This window comes from Eubalaena glacialis, chromosome 1, assembly GCF_028564815.1.
Source record: "Eubalaena glacialis isolate mEubGla1 chromosome 1, mEubGla1.1.hap2.+ XY, whole genome shotgun sequence".
Taxonomy (NCBI): domain Eukaryota; kingdom Metazoa; phylum Chordata; class Mammalia; order Artiodactyla; family Balaenidae; genus Eubalaena; species Eubalaena glacialis.
In genome coordinates this window covers 109632964-109655251 of record NC_083716.1, presented here as the reverse complement: position 1 = coordinate 109655251, position 22288 = coordinate 109632964, and the positions used below count along the sequence as shown (strand labels likewise).

At 41.8% G+C, this 22288-nt stretch overlaps 1 protein-coding gene across 6 annotated transcripts in view; it reads right to left on the bottom strand.

The window, feature by feature from the left end:
- Positions 1-22288, bottom strand: part of HERC2 (HECT and RLD domain containing E3 ubiquitin protein ligase 2) — a 215612-nt gene that overhangs the window by 86322 nt on the left and 107002 nt on the right. For 5 of the 6 annotated variants that reach the window (XM_061182985.1, XM_061182986.1, XM_061182987.1 and 2 more), the window contains 14 exons: positions 20680-20861; positions 20003-20150; positions 19728-19924; positions 19259-19489; positions 18261-18399; positions 16672-16815; positions 13894-14036; positions 10017-10284; positions 9736-9872; positions 9150-9248; positions 7471-7639; positions 7242-7367; positions 5282-5390; positions 5024-5163 (listed from right to left, as the gene is read on the bottom strand). In XM_061182985.1, coding sequence (XP_061038968.1) covers positions 5024-5163; positions 5282-5390; positions 7242-7367; positions 7471-7639; positions 9150-9248; positions 9736-9872; positions 10017-10284; positions 13894-14036; positions 16672-16815; positions 18261-18399; positions 19259-19489; positions 19728-19924; positions 20003-20150; positions 20680-20861 — 2232 coding nt within the window. The remainder of the gene's footprint in view (positions 1-5023; positions 5164-5281; positions 5391-7241; positions 7368-7470; positions 7640-9149; positions 9249-9735; positions 9873-10016; positions 10285-13893; positions 14037-16671; positions 16816-18260; positions 18400-19258; positions 19490-19727; positions 19925-20002; positions 20151-20679; positions 20862-22288) is intronic. The other variant, XM_061182988.1, reaches the window with a different exon arrangement.

Below are 22288 nucleotides of genomic sequence, written 5' to 3'. Positions count from 1 at the left end.
GATTGAAGTGAGCCCACATAGTTACTTACCCCAATTACCTAGAAGATCAACCCTCTCCCCCCAATCCCTGGAGAAAGATAATATCTGAGGCCTCAAACTGACTCAAGAAATAATTTTTTAAACATAATGTCCAGTACATGATGGAATATGAGACAAGAAAACATGACTAAAAGCTATGAGAATGACAGACAATAGAAAGAGACCCAAAGAGGCTCCAGATATTAGAGTTATAAGATACAAATTTTATAAAAACTATACTCACTATGTTTGAAAAGACACTGAATATCTCAGCAGAGAATTGGCAACTATTTTTAAAAAAAGAAAGAAAGACTAGAACTGTTAAATACAGTAATTAAAATTAAAAATTCAATGAATAGGTTTACCAGCAGACTAGACTCAGGAGAAAAGAGAATTAGTAAAAAATATCTAGAATGAAAAACTGAAGAGCAAAAGTTTAGAAAACATAAATGAGAAGGTGAAAGACTTAGAAGACAGAGATAAGAGTAACAGGTGAAAGAGGAGCCCCAAAAAAGAAGGAAAAGAAAATAGGGCATCGATAATACTGGAAGAAATATTGACTGATGGAAAATTTCCCAAGACCAACAAAAGATATCAAGGCACAGATTTTAAAAGCCCTACTTTGAAAGTTGGAAGAGAAGATCTTAAATGTTCTTACTACACACACAAAAAAGGGTAATTATGTGAGGTGATGGATGTGTTAACTACCAACCTTACTGTGGTAATCATTTTGCAATATATATGTACCAAATCATCACACTGAACACTTTAAACTTACACAATGTCCTACGTCAATTAAAGCTCAAAAAAGCTGGAAAATTAATTAATTAAAAGCTCTACTAACCACAGAAAGATAAATACAAAGAAACACATATGTACACACATGTAAAATTTGTGTAAGATAGAGACAAGAGTACCTCAAAAGCAGGCTAAAGGGAAATACAAAGACTGAATAGCTTTAATGGAACAGTAACTACACTTGCAGAAAAAATATAAACCAAATTACAATGGAATAGTATTTTTAAAGTGCTGGAAGAAAAGTCCCAGCAAAAATATTTTTCAAAAATAAAGGAGAAATAAAGACACACAAAAAGAGAATTCATAACCACAGAGATGCATTAAAGAAAATATTAAGGGCCATTCTTTGGGCAGGAGAAAAATGATGATGGATGAAAAGTGAAACACACAAAAAGGAATAGAAAAAAAACTACAATATTAAGTATGTGAAAAAAATCTTGACAAATATTACAGAAAATAACAATCATATGCCTTATATTGTTTAAAATTTACATGTGTAAAATTTTTAAACACAATAATAAAAACATGGTAATTTAAATCACAGTGAGGGTTAATGAAGTTAAAGAGATCTCAGGTCCTTGCATTGCTTAGGAGGAGGGTAAAAATACTAAATAATATTAGATTTTATAAGTCAAAAAAGGATGTCACAATATCTTGAGTAACTACTAATACCAAAAATGTATACAACATACACTACTCATATAGTATATGAATACACACTAAACGTGTGTAACTTCTAAGCCAAGTGTGTGTGTTGGGGAGGTGGTGGTTGGCTAACTAATAAAGAACGTATCAGTCCAAAGAAAGATGGAATGGAGAAAAAAGGGAACAGAAAACAGGCGGAACAACAACAAAGAAAACCACTAAGAAGTTGATCAATTAAAAAAAAATATTTCAGTAACTGCCTTAGATGTAAATAAATACCTAAATGATCCAAATAAGAGACAAAGATCATCACATTGGAATTTTTTTAAAAAACAAAACTATCTACAACCTCCACTAATCACAAGATTACTGAAAGACTGAGGGTAAAAGGCTAGAAAAAGATACACTAAGCAAACACTAACTTCACCATAAAACTGCAGGAGACATTCTTTCAGGCACGCATAAAACATGTGTAAAATCCCATTATATGCTGAGTCTTATGATCATACAAAAGTTTCCCCAAAAATGTCGAAGATCAGTCAGGATACACAATCTGAATGCAATGCAGAAACCAATAAATATATAGAGGTAGAAAATGCGGACATGGTTGAAAATTTAAAAATCGATGAATATAAGAAAATAATTCCAATGGAATTTTAAAAATACTTTTAAATGAATGATGATGAGATATTATTACATATCAGCATTACAGGATACAGCTTAAGCCATGCTTAAAGATAAATTTAAAATTTTAAGTTCATATATTAGAAAATATGAAAGTGAGAAATTAATGAACTAAGCATTTGGGGCGGGGGTGGGGCACAGAATCAACGTAAACCTAAATTCCATAGGAAAAAGAAATGAAAAAAATATGAGAGACAGCAATTCAAAGTCAAAAGTTGGTTCTTCACAAAAAAAAAAAAAAAAAAAAAAAAAAAAAAAAAGTTGGTTCTTTGAGAAGACTAATAAAATTGATAAACCCATGGCAGGCTGATCAAAAACAAAACAAAACAGAAAAGTATTCAAAGTTAGCCTTGAAAAGAAGACAGCTCTGCAGATTCTACAGATTTCCTTCACAAAGATAAGAGAATATTACAAATTAGGACTAGAAAGGAACTTCCTCAACATGATAAAGGCTATTTATGAAAAACCCACAGCTAACATTATATTCAGTGCTTAAAGACGGAAAGCTTCCCCACTAAGTCCAGGAACAAGACAAGGATGCCTACCCTTGCCACTTCTCTTCAACGTAGTACTGGAAGATCCAGCTGAAGCAATAAGACAGGAAAAAGAAATTTAAGGTATCCAAATTGGAGAAGAAGTAAAACTATCCCAGTTCACAGACAACATGATCTTACATGCAGAAAACCCTAAAGACTCCACCAAAAAAACCTGTCAGAGCTAATAAATGAATTCAGCAAAGTTGCTGGATATAAATTCAACACACAAAATGTGTTGAAAACATGCAGTGTATGTGTGTAGTGTATATTTCTATACACTAGCAACAGATATTCCAAGAAGGAAATTTTGAAAAATAATTTAATATAGCATGAAAAATAAACACTTAGGAATAAATTTAACCAAGAACGCCTAAGACTTATACACTAATCACAAAACACTGCTGAACGAAATTAAAGAAGATCTAAGTAAATGGAAAGACAACTGACAATTCTGTCCAAAGTGATATACAGAGTCAATGCAATTCCTACCAAAATACTGTTTTTTACAGATGCAGAAAAATCCATCCCAAAATTCATATTGACTTCCAAGGGATACCAAATAGTCAAAACAATCTTGAAAAAGAACAAAGTTGGAGGATTCACATTTCCCAATTTCAAAACTTACTACAAAAGCTATCATAATCACTGTGTAAGGTGTGGTACTGATGTAAGGATAGGCAAATAGACCAATGGAATAGAATCAAGAGCCCAGAAAAAAAACTCTCACGTCTATGGTCAACTGATTTTCAAAAAGGCTGCCAAGACCATTCAATGGTGAAAGGACAGTCTTTTTAACAAATAGTGTTGGGAAAACTGGATACACATGTAAAAGAATGAAATTATACATTATACCATGCATAGAAATTAACTCAAAGTGGTTCAAAGACCTAAATTAAAGTTAAAACTATAAACCTCTTATAAACATAGGGGTTGATCTTCACAACTCTGGATTTAAGCAATGATTTCTTAAGTTGACCCAGAAGTAAGTATGACACCAAATGCACAGGCAACAAAAGAAACAATAAATTAAATTTCATTAAAATTTAAAACTGCATCACAGAATCCTATCAAGAGAGTGAAAAAACAACCCACAGAATAGGATAAAATATTTGCAAATCACATATCTGATTTAATGTCCACAATATATAAAGAACTCCTACAACTCAATATCAAAAGTTTTAAAATTGAATAGACATGCCCCCCCCCAAAAGATATACAAATGGCAAAAAGCATATGAAAAGCGGCTCAATGTCATTTGTCATTAGGGAAACTCAAATCAAAATCACAAGATGCTATTTCGCACCCATTAGGATGGCTATAATTTTAAAAAAGAAGAAGAAGAAAATAACAAATGTTGGTAAGGATGTGGAAAAATTGGAACAGCAAAAACATTGCTGGTAGGAATGTAAAATGGTGCAGCCAGTATGGAAAACATTTTGGCGGTTCTTCAAAAAGTTAAAGAACTACCTAATGACCCTGCAATTCTACTCCTAGTTTTGAAAATTGGGACTCAAACAGATTTGTACATCAATGTTCACAGCAACATTATTCACAATAGCTGAAAGGTACAAATAACCCAAATGTCCATTAAGAGATGACTGGATAAGCAAAATGTGGTATATACATACAATGGACTATTACTCAGCCATGAAATGAAGTTCTGACACATGCTACAACATGGATGAACCTTGGAAACCTAATGCAAGGTGAAAGACGTCAGACACACAAAAACACAAATTTTGTGTGGTTCCACTTATGCATGAGGTACCTAGGGTTGTCAAATTCATAGAGACGGAAAGTGGATTAGAGGTTGCCAGGGGTTGGGGGAGCGAAGAATGGGGATTATTGCTTACTGGGTACACTCCTATTTTGGAGTGGTGAAAAAGTCTCAGAAATAGATAGTGATGACAGTGTGCAATATTCCCTTAATTGTACATTTAAGAGTGATTAAAATGGCAAATTTTATGTTGTATATATTCTACCATAATAAAAAAATATATACTAAAAGATATACAAATAAAAAGACTCACTCTCCGTCTCTCCAATTCCACATCCCATCCAACGAAACATTTACTAGTTTCTTGAGATCCTTTTACTGTTTTTTATGGAAATACAAGCAAACAAACCCTGTTATTCTAGCTCCAGTGACCACTCATTGCTTGAAGAAAAAACAGCAATTCATCAAGTGGGTAGGACCATCTTTCCTGTTTTGCTGTGCACACAGTACAGTGCTCACCATATAAATATGAACTTTAAAGAGCAAAGTTAAGTACATTTGTTTCCACAATAATTATCTCATTAATGATAGTTTGATGAAAGAGAACATAACCAGTCTACTATACCTGGTTCATTTATTCTGCCAAATGTATGCCTGGTGTTGTGTTTTCTGGTTTTGAAACAAGTTTCACAAAAATCAAAGTCATCACAGTTTCTGCATTTGAATCTAGATCCATTGATGGGAAACATCTGACAGCCATCACACCTGTTTTTAAAATAGCCATTGAGTTGAAAAGAAAAAGCTGAGGTCATTTATTAAATTTAATTCCAAAGAAAACCATCCCTCCCAAACAAATCTAGCAATATAAAAAATAAAAACTCACGTAACGCCAGGATGAATACTAGGTACCAACTCCATTTCTGATAACAGCCCAGTCCAGTGAGACTGCTGAGGAAAGTCGACAATAACATCTTTTCCATTGGCACTGAAAGCTAGGACAGAATAGAAATTGTCTGGAACATCTTTGTCACCAATAAAAACCTAAAATTAAAATTATATCTATACCTAGCTATGGGATATTATATTATAGTTATTTCTGTTTTACAAAGAGTACTTCTCTTTTAGAGAGACATACTGAGATACTTATGGATGAACTAACACATGATGTCAATCAGGGATTAGCTTCAAAATAACGGAGGGAGGGGATCATGGATGAACAACTTTGGCCAGGAGTTCACCAACTGTTGAAGCCAGGTGATGGGTACACAGAAGCTCAGTATACTATATTCTCTACTTCTGTATATGTTTGAAATTTTCCGCAATAAGAAGGTTTGTTTAATTACGCCAAGCAAAAACTCCATTCAGTTATCTTAGGGAATAAAAATTACATTAATAACGTTAAGACATCTATTAACCTTTGGTGAAAGCTACTCCAAACATTAACTTCTAAACCAAGTTATTATTTAAATTTATCTTTGTTTTGATTTGTAAAACTTTGAAGAATCTCTTAAGTAAAGAAAACTGTTAAAGTAAAATGTTAAATAGCGTATTTGTTCTTAGGTAACCTAAGAAATACTAACACTCCTGCACCACCATTGCGGCCACTTCTAATCTAAGCTGTTTGACAGAGTTTTCTACAAGACTGAAACAAGAAAAAACAAAGAGGGCTTCCCTGGTGGCGCAGTGGTTGAGAATCTGCCTGCCAATGCAGGGGACACGGGTTCGAGCCCTGGTCTGGGAAGATCCCACATGCCGCGGAGCAACTAGGCCCGTGAGCCACAATTTACTGAGCCTGCGCGTCTGCAGTCTTGTGCTCCGCAACAAGAGAGGCCACTACAGTGAGAGGCCGGCGCACCGCGATGAAGTGTGGCCCCCACTTGCCGCAACTAGAGAAAGCCCTCGCACAGAAACGAAGACCCAACACAGCCATAAATAAATAAATAAATAAACCCAAAAGTTAAAAAAAAAAACAAAACTAACACAGCACATATTTAAAAAAAAAGACAAGAAAAGAAAAAACAAAGAAAAATAGCACTGAAGGAGTTTAAAGATAAAATAAAACCACACATATACTTGGATCATTTCTCATGCAATTGTTAAAACGGACATAGTATACCTTTTAAACTATGCCATGTGTTTGATCTGAAATCTCAAGAATATCACATTAAATATAAGCTGAGGAGAATTTTGTGTTTCCAGTTGCTAACTCGTAACATTTGCACACATCCATTTCTTAAATTTAGTCCTAAATTCTTACACAGCATTAAGAAAAGAGAGAAGAACACTGAGGAAGCTAGCCATTTGGCAGAAGGATGGACAGAACAAGTTTACAGAACCCCAACATGAGACAAGGCCACCCTGAGACTGTAACAGACTGAGATAAAACCAGAACTACTCTTTAACATATCTGGTCACATTCAATCTAATCCAAACCACAAACCCATCCTGGCTGCTCTGCTTCCTTGCTCATCATAACCTCACTGTGAGTCCATTGTTCTTCCTTCTAAATAATCTTCATTAAGATTCTTAGAGTTACCCCATTCCTTGAACCCCTCCCAAAATACACAATGCAAACCCCATTAGTCTTTGTTACACCCACTTATGGAGACACCCCATTTTCCAGGGTATGCATCCTCCCAAGTTGCAGTGAGTTAATACATCTGACTCTGTCCAACAACAGGTGTACTCCTGGTCTACAGAGCACTGAAAAGCAAAACAACACTATTTATGTATCATAAGGCTTGCTTTCCACTTGTTTTTCTTGCCCTTGAATGAAAAAATTAAAAGTTACATTAGTTGATGAGAAGCTGGCACTTGGAGTTTTCTTGCCTGGGGAACATTACCTTTCACAACCCCCGCACTCTGATGAGTCACAGATCCCCACTTGTACTTCGGTGTGGTAACTGAGGCTTTGACGCGAACTTTATCACCAATCTTGATGTGAGAAGGGGAGCTTGGTGGAGGATAGCCTAGAGATTCCAATAAAAAAAATGAACTATAATTAGCATTCATTTCTGGGAACTCTGAATCTAACTACTAAAGACAAAAGAACTTAATGAAGAATGTTCTCACCTATAAGTTCCACATGAATATACCTAACCCAGTAGGTGCCTCCTTTCTGCTGCCAGTCACACTGCACATTGAGGTCATGTAATCCATCTCTATCCAACTTGATAACTTTGCCCACATCTCCTTCACACACTTCTTCATATGTTCGACAGCATCTAACCATCATTCCCACCTAAAATTAAGTTAAAAATCCAGTCCAGTATACAGGTAAAATGATCAATTGTAAGTAGTATTACTCTAGTCCTAAGAAAAATTTCCTCTACCCCCCAGCATGCTCTCAGAATCATTTTACACTAAAAGGAACCGGGGCTCTTTAGAAAACTGCCTGGTTCGATGTCTGGGGCAGGAAATATACAAGATGAATTTGGATCAACTCGTGCCATCAAGCAAGGGAGCTATCAAAGATTAATAGGGGTCCCTCAAAAGAACAACCTGACCAAAAGGAAAATGGCTGAAACACATCAAATCCATAACAGCCAATAAATGCATCATAATGATAATAAGCAAAATAAAGGTTCTTGGTCATCTTTTTAAGTACCAGGGCACCAATTCACCACTATGAAAACTGATAACACAAGCAAACAAACAAAAAACAACCATTTATTCTGCCTTTTCTGTGTATACAAACTATATTATAGTTTATCAACCAGAGTTGATAAGAAAGTTTTCTTCAACGAACAGAACTCCAGCTAATAAATTTGGAAGGGATGACGAATTTAGAAAATCACTATTGTGGGACCCTTCTTGATGGGTCTAGATAATGACATTAATGGCTACTGAAGCACCAAGATGGACAATTTAATAGAGAAAGGATGGCATAGACGACAAGTGATGCTGCATGTTGGTCCGTACGATACATTCTTTCCTAAGATGCAGCCAGAGTCCACTCACCCTCCAGCCCTCACTTTGACTTTACAGGAGATGCAGAGGAGAGGGAGGAAGATGTGGGCCAACGTAATTTTAGCCACAAATAAATGGCATGAAAAGGAAAAAAAGAGGGAGAAACTGTTCTAGGGTAAAAAGACACATCACCCAAATGTAAGATGCGTGACCTTATTCGTATCCAACTCTTAAAAAATGACTACAACAAGCCATTTTTGAGAAAATTGGGAAAATTTGAGCAAGCATTAGATATAAGATGATAGTAAGGAATTATTGTTTATTCTGTTAGGCAATGCTAGGTAACAGTAATGTCGTTATGTTAAAAATAAAATCTTTTATCTATTAGGGATACATATTGTTGACATATTTACAGGAGAAATGAGATGATTTCTGGGATTTTCCCAGAAGTATACTAACTAGAACAAAAGAATTAAAAGAGGAAAAGAAAGGATTTAAGGTTAAAAAGGACTACATAAAGAGCATGACTAAATGTTTAAAATTAGATGGCAATGAGAATAGTATTTTTTTTTTAAAAGCAAAAACAGATTGTAAAAGTGTCCAAAATGGGGGTCACCGAGAAGCACAGGGCTGTGTGCCACGTCACTGTGGACGAGCCCCCTTTTGCTCTCTGGCTCTGGTACCCACCCCCCCTTGCTCATCTTCTGCTCCCCCGTCCTCTGCTGCAGCCACAGTGGCCTCGCCTGCTGGGTGCTGCACCCTCCCTCTCTCACTTTCTGAGATGCTCAGACATTTGCTGAATGGAAACATAAACAAAGTTCCAGCCTAAGACAATTACTCACCTGAATATTCTCTCTCACGTACACAGCATAATCATCATTACTCAGGAAATCAGCTCGCTTTTTGTACGTCTGGCTCTCTGTTACAACAGCGCCAGCAGACTACAAAAGACAAATACATTTTTTAAAATGGTGAACCAGATAAACCTACTTAAAAAGAAAGTAGTTTGTGAAATCTATAATATTAAAAAAGAAAGTATAAAATATTATTCTATGTTTTCACTATAAAATTCTTTATTTAAAAGAGACTAATAGCAACAGGATTGTAAGCAGAATAAATCTCAAAAGCTGAAAGTATAGAAAATTTCTGAGCCATATCCAAATTAATCCCATAAAACAACTGGCTCAGATCAGAAGTCAATGTGTCATGTAAATAATGATTTTTTATTAAGATCTCCTCTAATGGCTACCCAACATCATTAGATGTTGGAACAAGGGTCTGTCTTAAAGCTAAAAGTAATTAAGAGACAGAAAACCCAGGCAGCACTTCGTAGCTTTGCCTCGTGCCCAGCAGAACCGCAGAGGGACCCATGGAGTGGTGCAGAGGAATCCAGAGCTCAGGACAGATGGGCATGAGGGGAGCACTGACCACAGCATAGGCCGTGTCATCCACATCCTCCACCACCTCCTCGTCTGAACACTCCTCAGACCCCGTGTCTGCATCCGAGAGATCCGTGACCTGCACGTCAGCATGGTCCAGCAGCCACCCAACCAAGGCTTCCACGCCTAGGAGCAAGCACACACAGCATGACCACAGTGAGGACCACAGCGCCTGCCTCCCGAGGGGCCTCTGACGTTAGCATTTCACGGGAAGCCTACAAACAAGTGGGTGGGCGCATTAAGTCCAACACCCACAGGAAAACCCAGTACCTGGCAAGCCAGCAGCATTCCCAGAGGCGCCAGCGAGTGACTTCAGTGCAAACTCGATGTTCCTTCTAGGAAACCCCATTTCCATGAGCTGAACCACAACAGGCAGAGCAGGACCAGGAGGCTGCTTGTGCTTCTTCGCTCTAACTGGGCGAACACGCTGCACAGGGACAGGCGTCGTGGCCTCGCTGGAGCTGCAGTCTTCAAACACAGGGCTCAACGGGTGAGTAGACTCCACAGCCAGACACTGACACACGGCCAACGCGGCAGCCTGGGCAAATGAGAGCGGAGCTTGGGGGTTTCTAAATCAGGGGACTGAGAAGTCCAGGGAAATGGAAAGTACAGACCACTACTATGAACTGCAGTACAAAACTATAGAAAGCCCTGGCTTACATGTGTACTTTTAAATGAATGGATAGAACATGTTTAAAAACAACAAAGACAACTTTCGTAGTTGAATGCAGAGGAAAGATTCAATGGTCAAATAACTCCTGCTTCAGTACACACAGAGCCTACCTAGTAAATGAGCTAATTATCAATGTCCACTGAGGAAACTTCACAGCAGCCAGGAACGCTGAGCGAGCAAACATAGGTGAGAGGCCTCATGGGGTGGGAGAAAGGGACCCCCACCTTTCCCCATGACAGGTCAGTGCCCACAGCCTCCCGCTTTCTTCCCTCTGCACGCAGGTCAGAGATGGCACAGGACCCTCTCGTGTGCCACCAAATCAACTCCCAACTATTCAAAGGCAGAAAAGCCACTCTGGGGGTTAAACACGGTATTAAAAAAAGGAGGGAAATAAAGAATATTGGGTAACAAATTGCAGTGAATCAATGAATACATGCCTCACCGTGGCCTGCAGCTGGGAACTGCCTGCCTCCAGACAGGGAGCCCTCCCCCTGGTCCACTTGCAGCTCTCTGCCCCTTCTCTTCAGTTGTTCTCACAGCACTGAGACTTGCTTTTTTTTTTTTAACTGAACACGTGTGGAAGGCATTCGGAGGAAACAGAAGACACTGTTGGGCCTTCCAGTGCTTGGGAAGTGTCAAAAGCCTAGGGTTTTGCTGTGAAGTCCGAATAACTCGCAAGTGACAGGCTTCCTAAAAGCTTACAACTCAGAACCAGATCAAGCTAGGGATTCTGGTTCTGGTAATGGAGAGGGAACTGGACTAAGCCTCTGCCGTGATAATAACTATGACTTCTGGACAAAATATTTTTAAAAACTGTTTGAAGGTCCCGGAGAAAACAGGAACAGGTGCAACCTTGACCACAGGGAAGCCCACAGGCAAGCCGCTAACAGGGGCACTGTCACTGGACTGCGGCCTGCCAGAGCAGGTAGAGGTGAGGGAGAACCACAAAATGCACATGCGGTCTACCCTCGAATCTTTGGCGGGCGGCAAAACTGAGCGTGTGTGAGACTCAAGAACCCAGCCAAAAGAAACTGCTGCAAGGCCCAGGGCTAGGGAGACGGTGTGACATCCCAGTCCAACCAAGTTTCAGCACGTTGCTCAAGATGTAAAGGTCTCCACTGAAACCTCAGAAGAGATTCTAAATCCCACAGAATTAAGAGACCAGGAACCAGGACTAAGGGCAAAACAAAAATAAATCATCACCAAAAAGTCGAGAACCAAGTCTCCTTAGACTGAGGAAAACTACCAGGTACTGAACCATCTACAAAAATAAAATTCCGCATTCTCCAGAGGAAGGTGACAGACCCAGAGCCCATACGACATAATATCCAAAACATCCAGAATACAATAAATTTTTTTTAGATATGTAAAGAAGCAGAATCAATAATCAGAAGAAAAACTGCCAATGGTAGCAGACCAACAAGTGGCCTAGGCATTAGAATTAGCAAATAAGAAATTTAACATAACAATCAGAAATATGTTTTAAAATATACAGTGAAAGACAAATATAAAGGGTGAAGAGATGGGAACTGTCAATAACGATAAAACTATAAAATACGAACCAAATGGAAATATGAGATCTGAAAATATAAAATAAAGAATTTCTTGGGTGGCTTACAGCAGATTAGACCCAATAAAGCAGCACACCCTGACCTTTAAAACAGTTCAGTACAGTTAACCAAGCCATTTAACCAAGAGACTTAAAAATAACAGAAACTCACTAATAATCTAGCAGACTATAGCAATAATCTCAGAAAAGAACAAAAGAGAGCGGGACAGGAAAAAATATCATAGTCAATAGTACCCACATTTGGTGGGGGAAAAAAAAAAATCAAGTCAGAGCTACAAGTAACTTAAGCAAACCCCAAGGAGGATGGGGGGGTGGGGGGAACCACATACACCATAAGCACACTTAGTCAAATTGCAGAAAACAAAAGAAAAACAGAAAATATTAAATGCAACCAGAGGAAATGAAAGACATTTCATACAGAACAATAAGAATGTCAGCTGAATTTCCATCAGAATCAATGGAGACAAAGCAATGGAAGCTCTCTCTCTGGTACAGTAGCCCTTCCCGGTTCTTAAAGGACAACTCTAGGTCTCCTTGTTTCCTCCGAGTCTTATCTTTCCCCGTAACACTGGGCACCTCCCAGCATGGCTCTGGGGTGCATCCGCCCAACACCCTCTTCATTGCTCAGTGTCCTGTTTTTATCTGATAGGTGACTGGCAACACAGCCTTGCAGCAACTTTAACCTGATCTCCCATCTCAAGTTTTCAGACCTAAGGAGTAGCTGGCATTCAGGCCTACTTGGAGAAGGCCCGGCACCCTCCTCTCCTGCTGCCCCCATGCCCAACATTTCCTGCCTTCTCCCTTTGCCCCCCACCAGCTTCCTAGCTCACTCTGGATCCTGGCTCCCCACAGGGTCTTAGTCTCTGAAGATTTCTACTACGGTATTGTCTGCCTGCCAAATTGAGCACTCAAGGTTTTGGTTTTTGTGTGTGTTTTTTTTTAATTTATTTATTTATTTTTGGCTGTGCTGGGTCTTCGCTGCTGCGGGATTTCTCTACTTGCAGCAAGTGGGGGCTATTCTCAGTTGCGATACGTGGGCTTCTCATTGCAGTGGCTTCTCCTGTTGCGGAGCACGGGCTCTAGGCACACAGGCTTCAGTAGTTGCAGCACGCGGGCTCAGTAGTTGCGGCTCACGGGCTCTAGAGCACAGGCTCAGTAGTTGCGGCGCACGGGCTTAGCTGCTCCGCGGCATGTGGGATCTTCCCAGACCAGGGATCGAACCCGTGTCCCCTGCATTGGCAGGCGGATTCTTAACCACCGCGCCACCAGGGAAGCCCCCAAGGTTTTGTTTTTGTCTTTGACATTTTGTCCAGAATTTCTGATGTAGTACAAAGCAAGAAGTATTTTTTAAAATATCTAGTCCTCCACGTGGCGGGCCATGAAAGTTCCCATCATGCTTAGACCTGGTCAGATGTCAGTCTCTTCTATGGGAACATGCCCACAGCCCCACCCCTGAGTATGCAGTGCAGTGCACGTGCTCCAAAACAGGGTGTTGGCTGAGAGCCTGGCAGCAACAAGGCATGCTCAAGACAGGCTTTGGCGGGAGTGAAACAAATGAGCAAGCGCCATATTCCTAGGTCTAATGGGGCTCTTTCAGTAATAGTATTTCCTGGAAAAAGATCCCTCCATGAATATTTGAGCATTAACCCAAATGCTGAATCTAGTTAATTTTTACAAATAATTCACAGAAACTCTAAATAAGATTAAATATTAACTCATTCATTCTCTAACTAGTATTGTAATATTCTATGACAAACATGGTTAAAACCTACCTAGTCATAAGAATTATTTTGGCATATCATTTAAAATTCAGACTATATCCTTAAGAAAATACACATCTAGGAAAAAAAAGTTGTTCACAATCTAATGCACTGGATTAAAATTGCCAAGGCTACTGACTGTACCTCAAGCTCCTGTTTGTCAAATATGGCCTTCACTGGAGACGGCTGGGTGGCCGAGGCCAATAACTGCTGCAAGAGGATCATTGGGGGCTGTGGCCCTTCAGGAGACATGTCCCCAAGGTCAGGGGATGCAGCTGCTCCATCATCTGAATTTAAAAACAAAATATGGATGACACTGTATTTGCAACAGCAAACATTTCCTTACTACAAAAGATAGTGCATTGATCATGTTAAACCAGGTATGATTTCTACCTCATCAAGCATCAGACAACCAAAATCTTCAGCGCTTTTTCCACTCCCTGCTTTTTGGCCTCAGTCCTTCTTTAGTTCATCTGTCTGCGTCTTTAGAGCCAACCAAAGCTACCTCCTAGATTCCTGCCCTTGGTCCAGTTCTTAACCTTCTCCATCTTGGTGCTCACTCATTGCTCCAGAAACCCCTTCTATGAACACTCCCAAGTTTGTATCTCTAGCCCTGGTTTTTCTGTTAACCCTTGTTCAGACTATAAACTGACACCGATTCCAAATATGACGTGTGGTCAGGGTGATGTCTTTTGTTGTAATCTGAGCAGCTTCGGGTGAGGTGTCTGGCACTTCTTGTTTGCCCTGGGACCACTGATAGCCAGGTTTGGTTACAATTTCAACTAATCCTCTAGACCAGAGGTTGTAAATCGCCTCGAAGTGCCAGAGAGTAAACAGTTTAGGCTTACCGACCACAGGGTCTGTCACAGCTACTCAACTCTGCCACTGAAGTGTGAAAGCGGCCAGCGATGACATGTAAACAAGCAGGTGCGGCTATGTTCCCATAAAACTTTATAAAACAGGTGGCTGTGGTGGATTTTTTAAGCCCTGTTCTAGACAGCTCCATCTGGAGCCCTTGATCTGCCCCAAGCGTGGGATGGTAACCCTGATTCAGTGCTGCCATAGCTCCTCATCGGGGTGACCACAGAACAGCCAATCCAATTCCCTGGGCTCTGGTTCCTGATCTTCTAATACCACTGTGGATTATCTTCAAGATCCCTAATGTCTAATACGGAATGAATCTGCACTTTCATTAGATTTACCTCATACTCAGCATGTTATAATTAAATTCATAATGCCCTCTTAAGTCTAGGAAACAAAACGAAACACCCCACGCTCCACTGGACTTTCTAATTTTTGTCAACAGCCCTCCTCCCTATCCTCCCTATAACTCAAGCTTGAAACATTAGCCATCTTTGACTTTTCACTAGTTTTCCAAAAAGATATCATCTAAAAGACTACACCATCACAGTGTCTACTGATACCTTCTTTCCATTTTTCATGCCTTCCCCTGGAAGACACCTTATCACTTGACACAGTTGCCCCCATCTCCATGATCTCCCTGTTTCAAATACTCCTATAACTCACTAGCGTTTGTATTTATCTTCCTCAACATCAGTCCTTGTCATGACAGGCGCTGCCACAGCTTCCCCAGTCAGCCTTACCTCTCATTCTGGTAGTCAGGGCACTCTACCACATGACTTCAACTGACCTCTCCAGCTTTAGCCCCACAGTCCTCGATAAACGCTGAGCTCCTTACAAAGCTCAGTACCCACATACTTACTGCTTATACCTGTGCTCCTACCGTCTCCTCCCGCGGGACGGAGACACCTCAGTACCCTGCACCCAGAGGCTGCCACACACTTCCGAGGCTGCTCTCCCCAGCCCTCCGCTGCCAGCATCCCCCAGACGCCTGTGAACCTGTGCTCACATGTCTTACAGCACACAGGCCCGTACCTTGGACAGAGCCATCTGCGTCCATTTTCTATCCCCACCCTCACCCCAGAGAGTAAAAAATCATCAACAAGGACTATCTTGCTCCCCATAATATTTAACACAATGTCCCTCAATAATAGGTAATCAAAAAATATTTCATAGCTTTGGTTTTTTTTCTATTCAAAGTGATAGGAACTCATTCCAGAAAATTGAGGTAATATAGAAGAGTACACAGAAAATAAAGTCAGCTGAAATTCTACTGTCACTATTTTGGTAAGCAGATGAATCTATGGCAAATCTACAAACTGATATACATAGCAATGAGCTTTTTTGTTTATCATTTTCAAGTTTCCATGGCATTAACATATACATATATATCATCATTGTGAATGGCACCATGGTATTCCACTGCATGGGTACCCCACCTAATAATGGGCATTTAGGTGTCTCCAGTTTTCATCACAAAAACAATACCAACAAAAAAGCCATAATGAGCATCTGTAAACATGTATCTCCATGCCTTTTCATGTGATAAATTCCCACAAGATGACTTGCTAATCATTGGATATACAGATACAGGTATGTGTGTGTATGCATTTTGAAGTCTAACATTTCCTCAAATGCCCATTAAATGGTTGTACCAACTTAAATTCCCACTAGCAAAGTGTTAGAGCAGTGCCACTTTACGTGCATAAGAACCACCTTAGGGCCTTGTTAAAAATGCAGATCCTGATTTCTTAGCTCTGGTGCGCGGCCTGAGAGTCCACATTTCTACATGTTCCTATGTGCCATCAATGCTACTGGTCCTTGGGCCACACTTTAAATAGTGAGGCACTAGAGCACTGTTTTCCCTCCCTCCCCACCAAATCCCCTCCGGCTTTGTCTATCACTTTTCATCAATTACTAGCCAGGTTGCACATCTTCCTTGTACATGTAGAAGCCATCTGTACCTCCCCTTTTATGCACTGCCTGTTCATGTCCCTTGCCTGTTTCCTATTGGAGTATCTGCCTTTCTGACAGATTCAGAAGGGCTCCTTAACAAGATACCTGTATGAGCAGCTGCGGCCTCCTGAACAGCTGGCTGAGACAAGATCTGCCTGAGCTGGTCCTGGTGGGAAAGCAGAGCACGGCCCGCCTTCAGAATGTACAGCTTTAGCTGCTGGCACCTCAGCAGGTCCAAGTCTACTTGTCCTGTGGGGAAAAAAAAGGACTCAGCAGGAATGGAACATGCTGCTTGGGCTCTCCCCCTCAGCAGCTGTACAGCCTTGAGGAAGGCACTGCCCTGAGGGACTCAGCTGACCACGTCAAAGCCTGTCCGTAATGTAGGACTTGCCTTTCCCAGTATTGTGGGTAAGCATCCTCTACCTCCCCCAGGTCTTCTCCCTTTCCCGCTCCCCATGCATTACCTCGGGATGGGGCGAGTATTAGACGGTTTAACACAGTTAGAACCATGTTAGCTATTGCTAGTATAATCAAATATTTCCCAAATTGCTGAAATTTCAACCAGATACCTACATCACAAATAAAATACTTTCACCTTGTCTTCCCAAGACCCCTATGAGACACTTTTGTCAGATACTCACAGCATACAGTTCTCTAACTCATCAAAATCATCGCACCCTACAGAATCTTATCTAAACAAATGACTGCAGTAATGTCCATGGGCGGACTGAGGAACAGACTAGGGAAGCCACCACAAGGATGCTAGGCAGACCACAAGGAGAGCCAGACTACAGTCACAGCAGCAGCGTTCCAAAGCAGGACGTGCTGGAGACCATGGAAGGCAGCATGGGGACGTGGGGACGTGGGAATGTGGGATGGGAGGGCACAGGAAGAGCCAGAGGTGCCACTGGAGCACCAAGCTGGAATACCTGGCAGACAGGTTTATTCACTGTGACAGGAAACATGGGCTAAGGGATGAAGTTCCATGTTAATGCCATGGAAACTTGAATTGCTGACATGCTGTGGTTTACATGCACCTGGCCCTCTAGCCAGAGATGTGAACTGGAGATCCAGAGTTAAAGGTGTTTACCATCATAAACGCTGCAGCAGCAATTACAGGAATGGGGAGAAATGGGTGAGAAAACTCAAGAAGAGTGGGCAGAAAGATCAAGAAGTTATGGATGAAACCACAAGGATTTCCAATGTGCAAAGAATGGTCAGGGAGAAGAACTCTCAAAGAATATGTGAGGGGCAATGTAAGGAAAGTCAAGAGAGCAGTGGAAGAGGAAGAGTTCAAGCACGAGTGGCCTGGGTCTTCGACGGGTGGCCAGCGTCCAGACACCAAGCGAGGCAGGTCCAAACACACAGGCCCTGCTGGGTATGGCTGTGATGAGGCCGGGGGGTAAATGGGGAGGGGGAAAGAACACAGACTCCTCTTCAAAAAGTGTGCACAGAAGAACGCCAGCACCGGGAGGTGGGGAGGCCTGGGGTTCTTCAGGTGTCACCCCCGCCATGGCATCATTCTTTGCATCACACACTCTCATCTCCACATCCACCGTCACTCAACCAATGGCCATCCATCTGAACCCAAAGACTTCAGCAGTGACAGAACTTGCTCTGACAAAACAACAAACACTGTCCAAACAACACTAGTTAAGACTGTAGCTGTTTCATCATGAAAGGCATGTACTGACCTGCAAAACCCTGTTTAGGTGACTTCTTTATTTTGTGTTTTTCCAATTTGCTTCCAGCAAGGTTCACCAGCTGAGCCCAGACCGAGAGCATGGGCTCTGTGAAGGGCAAGTTGGTGACGCTGAACGCCACAGCAGGGAGCTGGAGAGGGAGCACAGAAACCTTCAAAGTGTGTCCAACGAGAAGGACAAATGAATGTTCTGAAAGTTATAACTATGAGTCTTAATTCTGAAGTAACACACATATTCGTAAGTCTTTCTAGATCTGAAAATAATTTTAAAAAGATGACCCTGAAGGCAAGATAAAGGCTTACGTATATAGTAAATATAACCTAAATTAATTTTTTCTTTACCGACTTGTTAAACAATAATTACATCATGGTGGTAGTTATTAACTTCTTAGGTATTTTCTATACATTTCAAATTTTCTACAACACGCATATATTCCTATAATAATCAAAAACAGTATTTTATTGAAAGATATAGGCAAATTGCACTTAGGTTACATCAAAGTAATATAAATCACTCACTTTCCCTATGGATCCCTAATTCACAGATTTAAGACAACAGTAGCTGCTACCTACATAAGTCATGTCACACTCAACAATAGTCATTAAGCATTTTCAACATGAAAAAAGATCATTTTTTTTAAAGGAGTCATTTTTAGGTTTTTTTGAAAGTTGAGTCATTCAATAAAAAATAAATTTCATAAATTCACATTTTGAAATAAATAAAACTAACTTATACTTACACAGGACCCTCTAAATTGCTAATGCCCTTTCATGTCTTTTGAGGCTTAAAATAAGACACACGAACTACTAATCTACATACAACCCTGTGAGATAGGCCCTGTTAATCAAAGGAAGAAAGATAGATGGTTTTCCTCAAGTTGGGTAGCTTCCTAGAAGGCCAACCTAGACTACAAGAATCAAGTTCTTCCCAGGTCTAGTATAAAACCCCTTTGCCTCATTACCTAGTAACCCGAACACAAGTTCACCTACTGGCTTCAGCTGATTCAGTGGGCAAACGCGACACGTCCGCATGTCGGAGAACTGCACGGTGATTTTGCCCTTCGGGGTGATGCGAGTCACGGTGCCTTCTCCAAACTCATCATGCATGACTTGTCCCCCTAGTCGCAACCGACCGTCAATGCCTCCAATCACAGCCAGGACTGCCATGAGGCCCCCCACCTCAGGGGTCTCAGAGTCAGGAAAGTAGTCCTCTAACAGAGCCTAATGCAGACAGACAGCAAGCTTGTAGACGAGAGCCCAGGGGCTGCCTGTCTCCTACACACTCGCAATTAAGCCGAATTCACTTTTATGTTAGTTTCCTCAATAATTTTTTCCAGTAAAAAGTATTCTAAAATACATCCTTGAACAAAATACGCAGCATTTAAAAAGGTAATCTGAAGGTTAAATCAGCATTCTACAGAGAAAAACTAGCCGCTGTGAAAGGCGGCGCGGCACCCACCCCCTCCGCCGGCTTCCCCGCGCAGCCGGCGGCGACGGAGCGCAGCTGCGAGTTGATGTACTTGTTGATGAGTCCGTTCCACTGGCCCAGGGAGTGCAGGGTGCGGAGCAGCGCCACCGCCTCCTCCGCCAACGTGCTGCTGTGCGTGGCAGTCAGGGAGGCCTGCGGCCGGGCCCTCCGCCTCCTCAGCGTGGATTCTGCGGGAGACACGTGGAGGAGGGCCTCGTGACGCCGCTCGCTCACCCAGGACCCCGGTAAGGGGGAGAGCCGCCCACCTCTGAGCAGCGGGACGTCTGAAGAGCAGGTGGTGAGCAAGCGCCCCAGGAAGCCGAACAGCTTCTCCACGAGGCACTCCATGTCCCTTGCCCTGTCCGTCTTGTCCCACGACGGAAGTACCGCTTGCAGTAAATGTACAGCTAAGATCTGGTAAAGGCAGTTGAAAACAGCGAGCATTAAAGAAAGCCACCGTCTGACAGATTAGGAGATTTTACTTTAGTTTTTGTTCCTGTAACACAATGAATCATGTGAAAATTCTAATATTCATTATTTTACAGCAAGATAATTACATCCAAGTTGACTAGTGATATGGATTATCAGAGGTTAAAAAATAAGCTACATTACACATGCAGACATTCATTTAATTAAAGAATAATTCCTTTTAGTTTAATTCTTCTCAAGACAATTATACCACAACTCCTGTGAAGCAGATCAGAGCAGCTGGTAGGATTTATCACTTCACAGGAAAGCAAGTCAACGAAGGTTTAACAACCAAATCAATTTAAAATAATCAATATCCTCAGCCTCTGAACTCTAGAAAATCTACTGTGTTAGTTCTAGTTCTTTTCTGCCCTCAAGCACCTAATGACGATGGCCAGCTCGATGCCACCTCTGATGGGGCTCCCACAGTCCCCAAACTCACGCTGAGCGGGGATCAGTCTGGCAGCACAGTTACCTGCCGCTGCAGCGAGGCGGCGGTGAAAGGCGCGTGTCCCTCCACGACCTTCGTGAGCAGCGCGATCCAGGGCGGGGAGCTGAGGGCGGCGCACATGTGCGGCGTGAGGGCGATGCTGCGCACGAAGCCCAGGGTGCACCAGCTCCGGTGCTGCTCCCGGCACACCAGCCTGCTGGGGGAGGCTGCCAGAGCAAGACAGACCAGCTTGGCACCCCATTTCCAGAAATAAATGCCCAGTGCAACTTTTAACTTAGCTACATCACGTTATGTTCAATAATAAGCTCCTTTACAAATATATTACAGTTTCAATTACTCTAAGTGAGAGGAACAGGAGGACTTGCGACTTAGCTCAAGGAACACTTTACATTTTAAAAATCTCTAAGGTACATGGAGTAACTCAAACTCGCTAAGGAATTTCATCTACTTACTGTCTCTAAGCAGTAGGAAAACAATTCACAATTCAATAGCAGTTATCTGTGGGAGGGCATCTGTGGGTATAGTTTGTAAATCTCACATGTTTTAAATATTCCCCATGAGCTTGTTTATATTTGATCTGCATCATGAATTTCCAATCCAAGTTAAGAAGGCGACGATAGTAGAATGAGAATAAGAGGTTTTCACAGGGTTTAGTTTACCCCGTTTGACTCTGCCGAGAGCATGACCCTATCTGCTCCTCCCGGGGTTTCCACTAGTGGACACCTGGGGCTTCCGAGCCCTCCTGGCTGGCAGAGGCCCTGAGGTGGGGTCACGCCACATGACCTGCTCAGATCCCGGACCAGCTCCCCTTCCCCAGCTCCCACGGCCCAGCCCTCCTGCTCTCCAGGCTTCCAGGGACACCACCCTTCAGACATGCTCTCTCCCATACTCAGTCACACTCACCCACACTCATGCACAGGCACTCGCACCGCAGCACGTCTCAGGCACGCACGCTCACGGCCACTCACAATCACTCACACATACCCAGTTACACACATCCACACCCACACTCAGTCTCACTCAAACTCACACTCACGTGTACACACACACGCACTCAAACCTGCACACGTACACACACACGTTTGCTCCACTCACTTCCTCAACTTCTCCCACACTTACACATACTCACATTCACATAGTGAAAACACTTTTGTAGGTTGAATTGTATCCCCCAAAATTCATGTTCACCCAGAACCTCAGACGTGACCTTATTCGGAAATAAACTCTTCACAGATGTAAGTAAGGTAAGGATTGAGATGACATTATACTGGATTAGGGTGAACCCCAAATCCAATGAAAGCCCTTATAAGAGGCAGAAAAGAACAGAGGCGGCATCCAAGTGAAGATGAGACAGAAACTGGAATGATGTGGCCACAAGCCAAGGAACACTGGAGCTACCAAAGCTCAAAGAGAAATCGAGGGGCCCTCCCCTAGAGTGTTCAGAGGAAGCACAGGCCTGACGGCACCTGGATTTTGGACTTCTGGTATCCAGAATTCTGAGAGAAGGAAGTTGTTGTTTTAACCCACTGTTAAGGGTTGAACTGTGTTCAGTCCTAACCCCTACTACCTCAGAATGGGACCTTATTTGGAAACAGGGCCATGGCAGATGTGATTAGTTTAGATGAGGCTAAAC